Below are 14838 nucleotides of genomic sequence, written 5' to 3'. Positions count from 1 at the left end.
TCCCTTAAATGACAAAGACAGAGAATAGGGATAATGGGTATGGACTCCGATTGGCAGGATGTGACTAATGGTGTCCCCCGGGGATCTGTACTGGGCCTCAGTTTTTCACTATATTTATAAATGACTTGGATGAAGGAATAGAGAGCAGGATATCTTAAGTTTGCTGACAACACGAAGTTAGGAGGCACAGTAAATAGTGCAGATGGATGCAGGAAGTTGTAAAGGGACATTGAGAGATTCAGTGAGTGGGCAAAACTTTGGCAAATGGAGCTCAATGTGGGGAAGTGTGAGGTCATCCACTTTAGAACATATAAGATTCTGAGGGGGATGGATGGGGTAGATGCCGAGAGGTTGTTTCCCCTGGCTAGAGAGTCTAGAACTAGGCGGCATAGTCGCAGGATAAGGGGTCGGCCATTTAAGACTGAGATGAGGAGGAATTTCTTCACTCAGAGAGTTGTGACTCTTTGGAATTCTCTACCCCAGAGGGCTGTGGATGCTGAGTCGTTGAATATATTCAAGGCTGAGATCGATAGATTTTTGGACTCGGGGGGAATCGAGGGATATGGGGATCAGGCGGGAAAGTGGAGTTGAGGTCGAAGATCAGCCATGATCTGATTGAATGGTGGAGCAGGCTCGAGGGGCCGAATGGCCGACTCCTGCTCCTATTTCTTATGTTCTTAAAGGCAAAACAGAGTATTTTCTAAGTGGTAAGCAGCTAAGAACTGTGGAGGAGCAGAGAGATTTCGGGGTCCAAGTACAGAAATCACTAAAAACTAGTGGACAGGTAGAAAAAGCAATCAAAAAGGCGAATGGAATGTTGGTCTTTATCTCAAGGGGCTGGAATACAAAGTGGTGGAAGTGATGTTCCAGTCGTATAAAACCCTGGTCAGACCCCATCTGGAGATACTGAGTTCAGTTCTGGGCACCGCACCTCAGAAGGGATATAGTGGCCTTGGAGTGGGTGCAACACGAACATACAGCCACACACGCACGCACACACACACACACACATGCACACACTCGCACGCACGCACGCGCACACACACACTCGCACGCACACGCACGCACGCGCACACACACACACTCACACACTCGCACGCACACACTCGCACGCACACACACGCACGCACTCGCATGCACACACACACGCGCACGCACACGCACACACGCGCACGCACACGCACTCGCCGCGCATGCACGCACACACACACTCGCACGCACACGCACACACACTCGCACGCACACACACTCGCACACACACTCGCACACAGATATATACACGGACCCCCATACACGGATATTTATATTCTTTTCCTCACACACACAGACCAGAAACAGTTCTGTAAATATTCAGATACGTCTCACTGAAGAGAATGGAACTGGTCGCCGTGTTTACCTGATGCCTTTGCCCTGAACAGCGGTGTGATGGGAGATTCTGGAGATGGCAGAGATAACCTGCAACAGAAAGAGACAGAGGGTTAAAACATGGCCTCTGAACAGGACCATCGATCCCTCCCCGACAGCTGGTCAGGCCCTCAGCCCAACACGGGCCTCGGGGGGTGCTCCGGGGGGAGCTGCGAGCCTCGCCCACTGCCAGCTTCTTACATTAAACACAGTGGCACCGAGACCAGCCCCACACATTATTTAGCAATAAATGCAGTGCAGAAAGTCAAGACTGCAGCAATTCCTGGTCCGTACAATGATAGAGAGACAGAGAGAGGAGTTGACAGAGGGAGGGAGACTCCCATTTCTATCGTGCCTTCCACAACCTCAGGACATCCAAAGTGCTTTACAGCCAATTAAATACTTTTGAAGTTTAGTCACTGTTGTAATGTAGGAAACGTGGCAGCCATTTTGCGCACAGCAAGATCCCACAAACAGCAATGTGATAATGACCAGATAATCTGTTTTAGTGATGTTGGTTGAGGGATAAATATTGGCCCCAGGACACCGGGGGGATCTCCCCAGCTCTTCTTCAAATAATGGCCATGGGATCGTTTACATCCACCTGAGAGGGCAGACAGGGCCTCGGTTTAATGTCTCATCTGCACCTCCGACAGTGCAGCGCTCCCTCAGTACTGGCCCTCCGACAGTGCAGCGCTCCCTCAGTACTGACCCTCCGACAGTGCAGCGCTCCTCAGTACTGACCCTCCGACAGTGCAGCGCTCCCTCAGTACTGACCCTCCGACAGTGCGGCGCTCCCTCAGTACTGACCCTCCAACAGTGCAGCGCTCCCTCAGTACTGACCCTCCGACAGTGCGGCGCTCCCTCAGTACTGACCCTCCGACAGTGCGGCGCTCCCTCAGTACTGGCCCTCCGACAGTGCGGCGCTCCCTCAGTACTGGCCCTCCGACAGTGTGTGTGAGTGTATACAGGAATGTCAGGTGAAGACAGGTACGGCCTCCACTGTGCTGAATGGCCAGTGACCCTGCCGATGAAGAACTGCCAACGGTGAGAGGTAGAGGCCTGTCTGTATAATCTGTGTCTCAGCAGCCTGCTGCCATTTCATGGGAGTCTCGGAAAAGCAAATTAATCCGGAATTTATTACTTTATCCCAGGGATTTTGTGTTGTATCCAGGGTTTTTATATTACATCGATTGTACAGCACAGAAACAGGCCATTCGGCCCAACTGGTCTATGCCGGTGTTTATGCTCCACACGAGCCTCCTCCCTCCCTACTTCATCTCACCCTATCCCCATATCCTTCTATTCCTTTCTCCCTCATGTGTTTATCCAGCTTCCCTTAAATCCATCTCCACTATTCACCTCAACTACTCCTTGTGGGAGCGAGTTCCACATTCTCACCACTCTCTGGGTAAAGAAGTTGCTCCTGAATTCCCTATTGGATTTATTAGAGACTCTCTTATATTTATGGCCCCGAGTTCTGGTCTCCCCCACAAGTGGAAACATTTTCTCTATATCGACCCTATCAAACTCTTTCATAATCTTAAAGACCTCAATCAGGTCACCCTCAGATTTCACTTTTCTCGAGAAAAGAGCCCCAGCCTGTTCAATCTCTCCTAATAGTTATAACCTCTCAGTTCTGGTATCATCCTTGTGAATCTTTTTTGTACCTTCTCCAGTGCCTCTATATCACATTTATAATATGGAGACCTGAACTGTGCACAGTGCTCCGAGTGTGGTTCACCCTCAGTATTCCACAGAATCATAGAAACAAAGAATCGTTGCAGCACAGAAGGAGGCCTTTCAGCCCATCGAGCCTGTGCCAGCTCTTTGTAAGAGCAATGCAGTTAATCCCATTCCCCGCTCTTTCCCCGTAGCCATGCAAATTTTTTCTCTTCAAATATTTATCTAATTCCTTTTTGAAAGCCATGATTGAATCTGCCTCCACCACCCCCTCGGGCAGTGCATTCCAGATCATAACCACTCGCTGCATAGAAAAGTTTTTCCTCATGTCGCCTTTGGTTCTTTTGCCAATCACCTGAAATCTGTGTCTTCTGATTCTCGACCCTTCCGCCAATGGGAACAGTTTCTCTTTGTTTACTCTACCGAAACCAGTTATAATTTTGAACACCTCGATCAAATCTCCTCAACCGTCTCTGCGCTAAGGAGAACAATCCCAGCTTCTCCAGTTTATCCATATAACTGAAGTCCCTCATCCCTGGAACCATTCTAGTAAATCTCCTCTGCACCCTCTCCACGGCCTTTACATCCTTCCAAAAGTGCGGTGCCCAGAGCTGGACACAATACTCCAATTGTGGTCAAACCAGTGTTTTATAAAGGTTTATCATAACTTCCTTACTTTTGTACTCTATGCCTCTATTTATAAATGATGTGGAGATGCCGGTGATGGACTGGGGTTGACAATTGTAAACAATTTTACAACACCAAGTTATAGTCCAGCAATTTTATTTTAAATTCACAAGCTTTCGGAGATTTTCTCCTTCCTCAGGCAAATGTTTCAAGATCTCCTTGAAGCCTACGCATTTATACATATTGAACAATAATAAATGGTGTTTACAGACTGCCCCTGCAACTGCCCGTTGCCAAGGCAATCACCGTGTTCAGACAGAGAGGTGTTACCTGCAGAACCTCCGAATACACATTCAATAAAAAACAAACAGGGAAAAAAAACAGAGAAAAAAAAACACAGAGAGAGGCAGAAACATCCGGAAGGCAGAGAGAGCCAGCAAATGACCCATTATATTAAAAACAGATAACATTTGTTCGCTGGTGGGGTAACGTGTAGCGTGACATGAACCCAAGATCCCGGTTGAGGCCGTCCTCATGGGTGCGGAAAGCCTCTATTTATAAAGCCCAGGATCCCGTATGCTTTTTTATCTGCTTTCTCAACCTGCCCTGCCACTTTCAAAGATTTGCGCACATACACCCCCAGATCTCTCTGTTCCTGCACCCCTTTTAGAATTGTGCCCTCGAGTTTATATTGCCTCTCCTCGTTCTTCCTACCAAAATGTATCACTTCACATTTTTCTGCATTAAATTTCATCTGCCACATGTCCGCCCATTCCACCAGCCTGTCTATATCCTCTTGAAGTCTATCACTATCCTCCTCACTGTTTACTACACTTCCAAGTTTTGTGTCATCTGCAAATTTTGAAATTGTGCCCTGTACACCCAAGTCCAAGTCATTAATATATATCAAGAAAAGCAGTGGTCCCAACACCGACCCCTGGGGAACACCACTGTACACCTCCCTCCAGTCCGAAAAACAACCGTTCACCACTACTCTCTCTTTCCTCTCACTTAGCCAATTTTGTATTCATGCTGATACAACCCCTTTTATTCCAAGGGCTTCAATTTTATTGACAAGCCGATTCTGTGGCATTTATCAAACGCCTTTTGAAAGTCCATATGCACCACATCAACTGCATTGCCCTCAGCTACCCTCTCTGTTACCCCATCAAAAAACACCATCAAATTATATTTTTCCCCACTGTTTTATATTTATAACCAATATTTTATATCTGTTTGTGACAAGAATATGTTTCTTTGATCCTGTTAGTTTATTGATTTTTAAAAATTCGTTCATGGGATGCGGGCATCGCTGGTGAGGCCGGCATTTATTGCCCATCCCTAATTGCCCTCGAGAAGGTGGTGGTGAGCCGCCTTCTTGAACCGCTGCAGTCCGTGTGGTGAAGGTTCTCTCACAGTGCGGTTGGGAAGGGAGCTCCAGGATTTTGACCCAGCGACGATGAAGGAACGGCGATATATTTCCAAGTCGGGATGGTGTGTGACTTGGAGGGGAACGTGCAGGTGGTGTTGTTCCCATGTGCCTGCTGCTCTTGTCCTTCCAGGTGGTAGAGGTCGCGGGTTTGGGAGGTGCTGTCGAAGAAGCCTTGGCGAGTTGCTGCAGTGCATCCTGTGGATGGTACACACTGCAGCCACGGTGCGCCGGTGGTGAAGGAGTGAATGTTTAGGGTGGTGGATGGGGTGCCAATCAAGTGGGCTGCTTTGTCCTGGATGGTGTCGAGCTTCTTGAGTGTTGTTGGAGCTGCACTCATCCAGGCAAGTGGAGAGTATTCCATCACACTCCTGACTTGTGCCTTGTAGATGGTGGAAAGGCTTTAGGGAATCAGGAGGTGAGTCACTGGCCACAGAATACTCAGCCTCTGACCTGCTCTTGTCGCCACAGTATTTATATGGCTGGTCCAGTTAAGTTTCTGGTCAATGGTGACCCCCAGGATATTGATGGTGGGGGATTCGGCGATGGTAATGCCGTTGAATGTCAAGGGGAGGTGGTTAGACTCTCTCTTGTTGGAGATGGTCACTGCCTGGCACTTATCTGCGAATGTTACTTGCCACTTATCAGCCCAAGCCTGGATGTTGTCCAGGTCTTGCTGCATGCGGGCTCGGACTGCTTCATTATCCGAGGGTTTGCGAATGGAACTGAACACTGTGCAATCATCAGCGAACATCCCCATTTCTGACCTTATGATGGAAGAAAGGTCATTGATGAAGCAGCTGAAGATGGTTGGGCCAGGACACTGCCCTGAGGAACTCCTGCAGCGATTTCCTGGGGCTGAGATGATTGGCCTCCAACAACCACTACCATCTTCCTTTGTGCTAGGTATGACTCCAGCAACTGGAGAGTTTTCCCCCTGATTCCCATTGACTTCAATTTTACTAGGGCTCCTTGGTGCCACACTCGGTCAAATGCTGCCTTGATGTCAAGGGCAGTCACTCTCACCTCACCTCTGGAATTCAGCTCTTTTGTCCATGTTTGGATCAAGGCTGTAATGAGGTCTGGAGCCGAGTGGTCCTGGCGGAACCCAAACTGAGCATCGGTGAGCTGGTTATTGGTGAGTAAGTGCCGCTTGATAGCACTGTCGACGACACCTTCCATCACTTTGCTGATGATTGAGAGTAGACTGATGGGGCAGTAATTGGCCGGATTGGATTTGTCCTGATTTTGTGGACAGGACATACCTGGGCAATTTTCCACATTGTCAGGTAGATGCCAGTGTTGTAGCTGTACTGGAACAGTTTGGCTAGAGGCGCAGCTAGTTCTGGAGCACAAGTCTTCAGCACTACAGCCGGGATGTTGTCGGGGCCCATAGCCTTTGCTGTATCCAGTGCACTCAGCCGTTTCTTGATATCACGTGGAGTGAATCGAATTGGCTGAAGATTGGCTTCTGTGATGGTTCATTGGCACTTCTGGCTGAAGATGGTTGCAAACGCTTCAGCCTTGTCTTTTGCACTCATGTGCTGGACTCTGCCTTCATTGAGGACGGAGATGTTTACAGAGCCTCCTCCTCCCGTTAGTTGTTTAATTGTCCACCACCATTCATGACTGGATGTGGCAGGACTGCAGAGCTTTGATCTGATCCGTTGGTTGTGGAATCACTTAGCTCTGTCTATAGCATGTTGCTTCCGCTGTTTAGCATGCATGTAGTCCTGAGTTGTAGCCTCACCAGGTTGGCACCTCATTTTTAGGTACGCCTGGTGCTGCTCCTGGCATGCTCTTCTACACTCCTCATTGAACCAGGGTTGATCCCTGGCTTGTTGGTAATGGTAGAGTGAGGAATATGCTGGGCCATGAGGTTACAGATTGTGCTGGAATACAATTCTGCTGCTGCTGATGGCCCACAGCGCCTCATGGATGCCCAGTTTTGAGCTGCTAGATCTGTTCTGAATCTATCCCATTTAGCATGGTGGTAGTGCCACACAACACGTTGGATGGTGTCCTCAGTGCGAAGACGGGACGTTATCTCCCCGAGGACTGTGCGGTGGTCACTCCTACCAATACCGTCATGGACAGATGCATTTGCGACAGGTAGATTGGTGAGGACGAGGTCAAGAAGGTTTTTCCCTCGTGTTGGTTCGCTCACCACCTGCCGCAGGCCCAGTCTGGCAGCTATGTCCTTCAGGATTCGGCCAGCTCGGTCAGTAGTGGTGCTACCGAGCCACTCTTGGTGATGGACATTGAAGTCCCCCACCCAGAGTACATTCTGTGCCCTTGCTACCCTCAGTGCTTCCTCCAAGTGGTGTTCAACATGGAGGAGGACTGATTCATCAGCTGAGGGAGGACGGTAGGTGGTAATCAGCAGGAGGTTTCATCGACAGTGCTATCAAGCGGCACTTATTCACCAATAACCTGCTCACCGATACTCAGTTTGGGTTCCGCCAGGACCACTCGGCTCCAGACCTCATTACAGCCTTGGTCCAAACATGGACAAAAGAGCTGAATTCCAGAGGTGAGGTGAGAGTGACTGCCCTTGACATGTTTGACCTGATGTCATGAGATTTCATGGGGTCCAAAGTGAATATTGAGGACTCCCAGAGTCATTCCCTCCTGACTGTATATCACTGTACCGCCATCTCTGGTGGGTCTGTCCTGCCGGTGGGACAGGACATACCCAGGGATGGTGATGGAAGAGTCTGGGACGTTGGCTGAAAGGTATGATTCTGTGAGTATGGCCGTGTCAGGCTGTTGCTTGACTAGTTTATTGATGTCGCCTTGTTTATTACTAGAGTCAGTCTGTGAGGCCTTTCAATAAACTGGAGTGAGAGGAGCTTTGTCCGTGGTCAATATGCACTTTAATATGTTCATTTCTTAAATGGTTCAAACTATCGCCCTCGGTCCCAAACTGCTGATCCTGAGGCCACGGAAGTGCCGACTATCACCGTTAATGTTGGGAAACGGACCTCTCTGTGAATGGCCGTCGCCCGTCGCCCCCCTCTCCTCCCCTCACCCCAAACCCCCCCCGCGCCCCCCCCTCACCCCAAACCCCCCCGCGCCCCCCCCTCACCCCAAACCCCCCCGCGCCCCCCCCTCACCCCAAACCCCCCCGCGCCCCCCCCTCACCCCAAACCCCCCCCGCGCCCCCCCTCACCCCAACCCCCCCGCGCCCACTCACCCCAAACCCCCCCGCGCCCCCCCCTCACCCCAAACCCCCCCCGCGCCCCCCCTCACCCCAACCCCCCCCGCGCCCACTCACCCCAAACCCCCCCCCCGCGCCCCCCCCGAACCCCAAACCCCCCCCGCGCCCACTCACCCCAAACCCCCCCCCGCGCCCCCCCCGAATCCCAAACCCCCCCACGCCCCCACACCCCAAACCCCCCCCGCGCCCCCCCCTCACCCCAAACCCCCCCCGCGCCCCCCCACTCACCCCAAACCCCCACGCGCCCCCCTCACCCCAACCCCCCCCGCGCCCCCACACCCCAAACCCCCCCCTCCTCCCCTCACCCCAAACCCCCCCCGCGCCCCCCCCACCCCAAACCCCCCCCCCGCGCCACCCACCCGCAACAGGAGCTCCCCATCACACGGCCCCAAACCAGGGGCTCCCCGTCAGGCATCCGGATCTCAAGGTCAGCAGTCATATTCAAGAATCTAAATACACCGGAACACAGCTTGGAGGTGATTAACCTTCATTGTTCTGAAACGATTCTAAGAGCCCACAGGAGCAGCTGCAACGCTGAACCCCAAGTCTCATATCGAGCACAAAACCCCAACACACAACACCGCCCTTTAATATTTTAAAATTTATTTCAGTACTTTGTACCCCTTGTTTTACATTTACCTTTTTCATCTGCCCTCTCAGGTGGATGTGAAAGATCCCATGGACACTACTGGAAGAAGAGCAGGGGGAGTTCTCCCCGGTGTCCGGGGGCCAATATTTATCCCTCAAGCAACATCACTAAAAACAGATTATCTGGTCGTTATCACATTGCTGTTTGTGGGATCTTGCTGTGCGCAAATTGGCTGCTGCATTTCCTACATTACAACAGTGACTACACTTCAAAAAAGTACTTCATTGGCTGTAAAACTCTTTGGGACATTCCGAGGTCAAAAAAGGCACGAAATGAATGCAGGTCTTTTCTTTTCTCCATATTAGTATTTTACATCTGGTACTTTTGCCTAGTTTTTATTTATACAATGGTCTTTTTCCCCTGCTGTTTTTACACCCAGTATTTTACATTTTATATTTATTATCATGATGTTTCTGGAGTGAAGATTTTACAGGTCAGCTGACTCTAACTGAGGCACTCGGGAAGGGAGTGTGTTAGAACTGTCGAGATGATCATCCTTCAGGACAGGCAGCAATACCTTTACTCATTAATGATTATAATAACATTCCATCAATATGATTCCCCTCAAACCAGAAACCCAGAGACTCCACCAGTGTGCAGTCTGTTCCCACCAATCCTCATCACTGGGATTCTTGGGCCCAGAAACTGCGATAGAGGTTTCGACAGAGTAAATAAGGAGAAACTGTTTCCAGTGGCAGGAGGGTCGGTAACCAGAGGACACAGATTTAAGGTAATTGGCAAAAGAACCAGAGGTGAGATGAGGAGAATGTTTTTACGCAGCGAGTTGTGATGATCTGGAATGCGCTGCCTGAAAGGGCGGTGGAAGCAGATTCAATAATAACTTTCAAAAGGGAATTGGATAAATACTTGAAGGAAAAAAATTTACAGGACTATGGGGAAAGAGCAGGAGAATGAAACTAATTGGATAGCTCTTTCAAAGAGCCGGCACAGACAGGATGGGCCGAATGGCCTCCTCACGCTCTGTTACATTCTATGAATTGTGCGATGTCTCTGCTCTCAGGAAACGCTCGTGCATGTTGCTGCAGTTCCCTGTCCCGACAGCAGAGGGGGTTCCTCTCAATGAGCTGCCAGGCTACAATCACAGGGAATAACTGAGGGGAATGTCAGCACAGAGTCAGGAAACACCCAGAGATCAGCCTTTGTCAATTAAAGACTACACACATCCTTTTACTGGATGGGACAGTGTAGCTTTACTCTGTATCTAACCCTGTACCTGCCCTGGGAGTGTTTGATGGGACAGTGTAGAGGGAGCTTTACTCTGTATCTAACCCTGTACCTGCCCTGGGAGTGTTTGATGGGACAGTGTAGAGGGAGCTTTACTCTGTATCCAACCCTGTACCTGCCCTGGGAGTGTTTGATGGGACAGTGTAGAGGGAGCTTTACTCTGTATCTAACCCTGTACCTGCCCTGGGAGTGTTTGATGGGACAGTGTAGAGGGAGCTTTACTCTGTATCTAACCCTGTACCTGCCCTGGGAGTGTTTGATGGGACAGTGTAGAGGGAGCTTTACTCTGTGTGCGTGTTCATGCATGAGAGACAGACGGACACAGAGAGAGTCAAAAAGGGGAGAACAGAGAAGGAAAAAGAGTGATAGAGACACAGAGAGAGGGGGAAGGTTAGGAAGAGAGGGAGAGATGAAGAAAGGAGAGAGTGAAATACACGGATAGTATTTGAGATAAACAAAGACAGACTCAATGTTAATGAGATAAAGAGAGGCAGAGCGTATGAGAGATACACACTGTTAATGGCTTCAGGAAGAAAAGAGAGCAAAAATTGGAAGTACAAATCTGCCGAAGAATCTGCCGAGCTGAGTGGGGGCGGGGGGGGTCGGGGAGAGAATGTGTGCAGCCACCGTACTCATCCTCAAAAACATCATCACCAACCTTCACACAGTGCAGCTCCTGCCCTCAGGCCACAGCACAGCTAACTCCCTAACCTGCCGCATTATCAGCCTTCAGTGTGAACATTGCCCTCTGTACATTTCACACTCTGCCAGCATTGCCTGGATCCAGCACTGAGCCCTGGGCAGAGAATGGCTTGAAACAGTGACTGAACAACCAAACTGGAAGCAAGCACACAGATTCAGGCACTAATTGAATTAGCAGATGACAAAGGGATTAATGCAGCATCTCTCTGGCTGCAGGAGCTGAAATAATTACCTGGAATTACACGCTGGCCCCGTGTCCCTGGCAGCAACAGACAGTAAGAAGCAGGGGTTACCATAAAACAGAAATTATAACTGTTCCAGCATTCCTAGATTGTCCTGAACTTGTCCTGGGCACTGAGTCACTGCCACAAAACACATCAAGCCCATGTGAAAAACAGATGTTTATATCTCCCCAATTCCAGCGATTGCAAGAGAAATTCTCTGCTCACACAATCTAGGACGACATTCCCAGTGCAGTACTGAGGGAGCGCTGCACTGTCGGAGGGTCAGTACTGAGGGAGCGCTGCACTGTCGGAGGGTCAGTACTGAGGGAGCGCTGCACTGTCGGAGGGTCAGTACTGAGGGAGCGCTGCACTGTCGGAGGGTCAGTACTGAGGGAGCGCTGCACTGTCGGAGGGTCAGTACTGAGGGAGCGCTGCACTGTCGGAGGGTCAGTACTGAGGGAGTGCTGCACTGTCGGAGGGTCAGTACTGAGGGAGTGCTGCACTGTCGGAGGGTCAGTACTGAGGGAGTGCTGCACTGTCGGAGGGTCAGTACTGAGGGAGTGCTGCACTGTCGGAGGGTCAGTACTGAGGGAGTGCTGCACTTTCAGAGGGTCAGTACTGAGGGAGTGCTGCACTGTCGGAGGGTCAGTACTGAGGGAGTGCTGCACTGTCGGAGGGTCAGTACTGAGGGAGCGCTGCACTGTCGGAGGGTCGGTACTGAGGGAGCGCCGCACTGTTGGAGGGTCAGTACTGAGGGAGTGCTGCACCGTTGGAGGGGCCGTCTTTCGGATGAGACGTTAAACCGAGGCCCCGTCTGCCCTCTCAGGTGGATGTCATCCCACGGCCACTATTTCGTAGAAGAGCCGGGGAATTGTCTGGGGTCCTGGGGTCAATATTTATCCCTCAACAACATCACTAAAAAACAGACGATCTGGTCGTTGTCACATTGCTGTTTGTCGCATCCCTCCTTCCAGCCTCTCTTTTCCAGACGCCTGTCAGGTACTTGAATTAGATACTCGGTCAAATGATCTAGTTAAAGGCCACACGTTGCTATGGAGATGCCCCATGAGTTTTGCAGAACACTACCAGTTCTGTATTTATGATAAATGAGGGAATTCATTCTCATTTGCAAGTCCTTCAAAACACCAAAAAAAGCAATTTCAGCCGACTGGCTGTGAGGGGGATCAACGGGAGGATTCAGGCTGGTCCCCGACTCACAAAGCCCCCGACTCCAAATAGCCCCCCTCGTCAACCCAGCGAGTGAAACACCCCTCGGGGACAGGGTCTGATTATTCTGGGATGGGTGTTTAAATCCTCACCAGCAGGTTCCTGCGCCAGAGCTAATATATATCAAGAAACAGCTCATTCAACATCCACTGAAGATCATTTAAACAGTGAGCACAGATAAAGGAACAGAGGAGATAGAGGAACAGATATGTAGGCAAATCTCAGAAAATTGTGCAAATAATAGGGTAATAATAGTGGGGGATTTCAACTTCCCCAATATTAACTGGGATACTCAGAGTGTAAAAGGCTTAGAGGGTACAAAATTCTTAACGTGCATCCAGGAGAGCTTTTTGAGCCAGCATGTAGAAAGTCCTACAAGAGAGGGGGCGGTACTGGACCTAATTCTAGGGAATGTGGCCGGCCAAGTGGAAGAAGTGCTAGTAGGTGAGCACTTTGGTGACAGTGACCATAATTCGGTGAGATTTAAGGTGGTCATGGAAAAGGACAGGGAGGGGCCGGAAATAAAGGTTCTAAATTGGGGGAAGGCCGATTTTAATAGGATAAGGCAGGATCTGGCCAAAATGGACTGGGATCAGCTGCTTGTAGGAAAATCCGCATCGGAGCAATGGGAGTCTTTCAGAAGGGAGATTGAGACCATACAATGGCAACATGTTCCCGTAAAGGTCAAGGGTGGTTCCAAGAACTCCAGGGAACCTTGGATGTCAGGGGATATACGAGAATGGATTAGGAAAAAAAGGAGGGCTTTTGGCAGATACAAAAGGCTAAAGACGGAGGAAGCCCTAGAGGAGTACAAAAAGTGCAGGGGGGTACTTAAAAAGGAAATTAGGAGATCAAGGAGGGGCCATGAAAAAACACTGGCGAGCAAAATAAAGGAAAATCCTAAGATGTTTTATAAGTATATTAAGGGTAAGAGGATGACTAGGGAAAAAATAGGGCCCATTAGGGACAAAAATGGCAATCTGTGTGTGGAGCCGGCAGATGTAGGAGGGGTTCTAAATGAATTTTTTGCATCTGTTTTCACTATGGAGAAGGACGATGTAGACATAGAAATACGGCAGGGGGACTGTGATATACTCGAACATATTAACATCGAGCGGGAGGAGGTATTGGCGGTTTGAGCAGGCCTAAAAATGGATAAATCCCCAGGCCCGGACGAAATGTATCCCAGGCTACTGTGTGAGGCAAAGGAGGAGATTGCGGGGGCTCTGACACATATATTCAGAACCTCTCTGGCCACAGGGGATGTGCCAGAGGACTGGAGAACCGCTAATGTAGTACCATTATTCAAGAAGGGGAGTAGGGAAAAACCGGGGAACTACAGGCCAGTGAGCCTAACATCAGTGGTAGGAAAATTATTGGAAAAAATTCTGAAGGACAAAATTAGTCTCCACTTGGAGAAGCAAGGATTAATCAGGGATAGTCAACATGGCTTTGTCAAGGGAAGATCATGTCTGACTAATTTGATTGAATTTTTGAGGGGGTGACTAGGCGTGTGGATGAGGGTAACGCAGTGGATGTGGTATACATGGATTTCAGTAAGGCCTTCGATAAAGTCCCGCACAGGAGACTGGTCAAGAAGGTACGAGCCCATGGAGTCCAGGGTGCCTTGGCACTTTGGATACAAAACTGGCTTAGTGGCAGAAGGCAGAGGGTGATGGTCGAAGGTTGTTTTTGTGACTGGAAGCCTGTGGCCAGTGGGGTACCACAGGGATCTGTGCTGGGGCCCTTGCTGTTTGTGGTCTACATTAACGACTTGGATATGAATGTAAAAGGTATGATCAGTAAGTTCGCTGATGATACAAAAATTGGTAGGGTGGTAAATAGCGAGGAGGATAGCCTCAGTCTGCAGGACGATATAGATGGGTTGGTCAGATGGGCGGAACAGTGGCAAATGGAATTTAACCCGGAAAAGTGCGAAGTGATGCACTTTGGAGGGACTAACAAAGCAAGGGTATACACAATGAATGGGAGGACCCTAGGCAAGACAGAGGGTCAGAGGGATCTTGGTGTGCAAGTTCACAGATCCCTGAAGGCGGCAGAACAGGTAGATAAGGTGGTAAAGAAGGCATATGGGATACTTGCCTTTATTAGCCGAGGCATAGAATATAAGAGCAAGGAGGTTATGATGGAGCTGTATAAAACACTGGTTAGGCCACAGCTGGAGTACTGTGTGCAGTTCTGGTCGCCACACTACAGGAAGGATGTGATCGCTTTGGAGAGGGTGCAGAGGAGATTCACCAGGATGTTACCAGGGCTGGAGCGCTTCAGCTATGATGAGAGACTGGGAAGATTGGGTTTGTTTTCCTTGGAGCAGAGGAGGCTGAGGGGGTCATGATTGAGGTGTACAAAATTATGAGGGGCATAGATAGGATGGATACTAAGGAGCTTTTTCCCTTTGTTGAGGGTT

The 14838-nt window shown here is 49.8% G+C and overlaps 1 protein-coding gene across 1 annotated transcript in view; it reads right to left on the bottom strand.

Annotated features, from left to right (window-relative positions):
* Positions 1-1392: 1392 nt before the first annotated feature.
* LOC137300361 (guanine nucleotide exchange factor VAV2-like) overlaps positions 1393-14838 on the bottom strand; it is a 106828-nt gene continuing 93382 nt past the window's right edge. Inside the window, exon 4 of the mRNA XM_067969445.1 lies at positions 1393-1455. Coding sequence (XP_067825546.1) covers positions 1393-1455 — 63 coding nt within the window. The remainder of the gene's footprint in view (positions 1456-14838) is intronic.

The sequence above is a fragment of the Heptranchias perlo genome, chromosome 31, assembly GCF_035084215.1.
Source record: "Heptranchias perlo isolate sHepPer1 chromosome 31, sHepPer1.hap1, whole genome shotgun sequence".
NCBI lineage: Eukaryota > Metazoa > Chordata > Chondrichthyes > Hexanchiformes > Hexanchidae > Heptranchias > Heptranchias perlo.
Note: the sequence above shows the minus strand (reverse complement) of the source record. Positions and strands in the feature narration are given on the sequence as shown.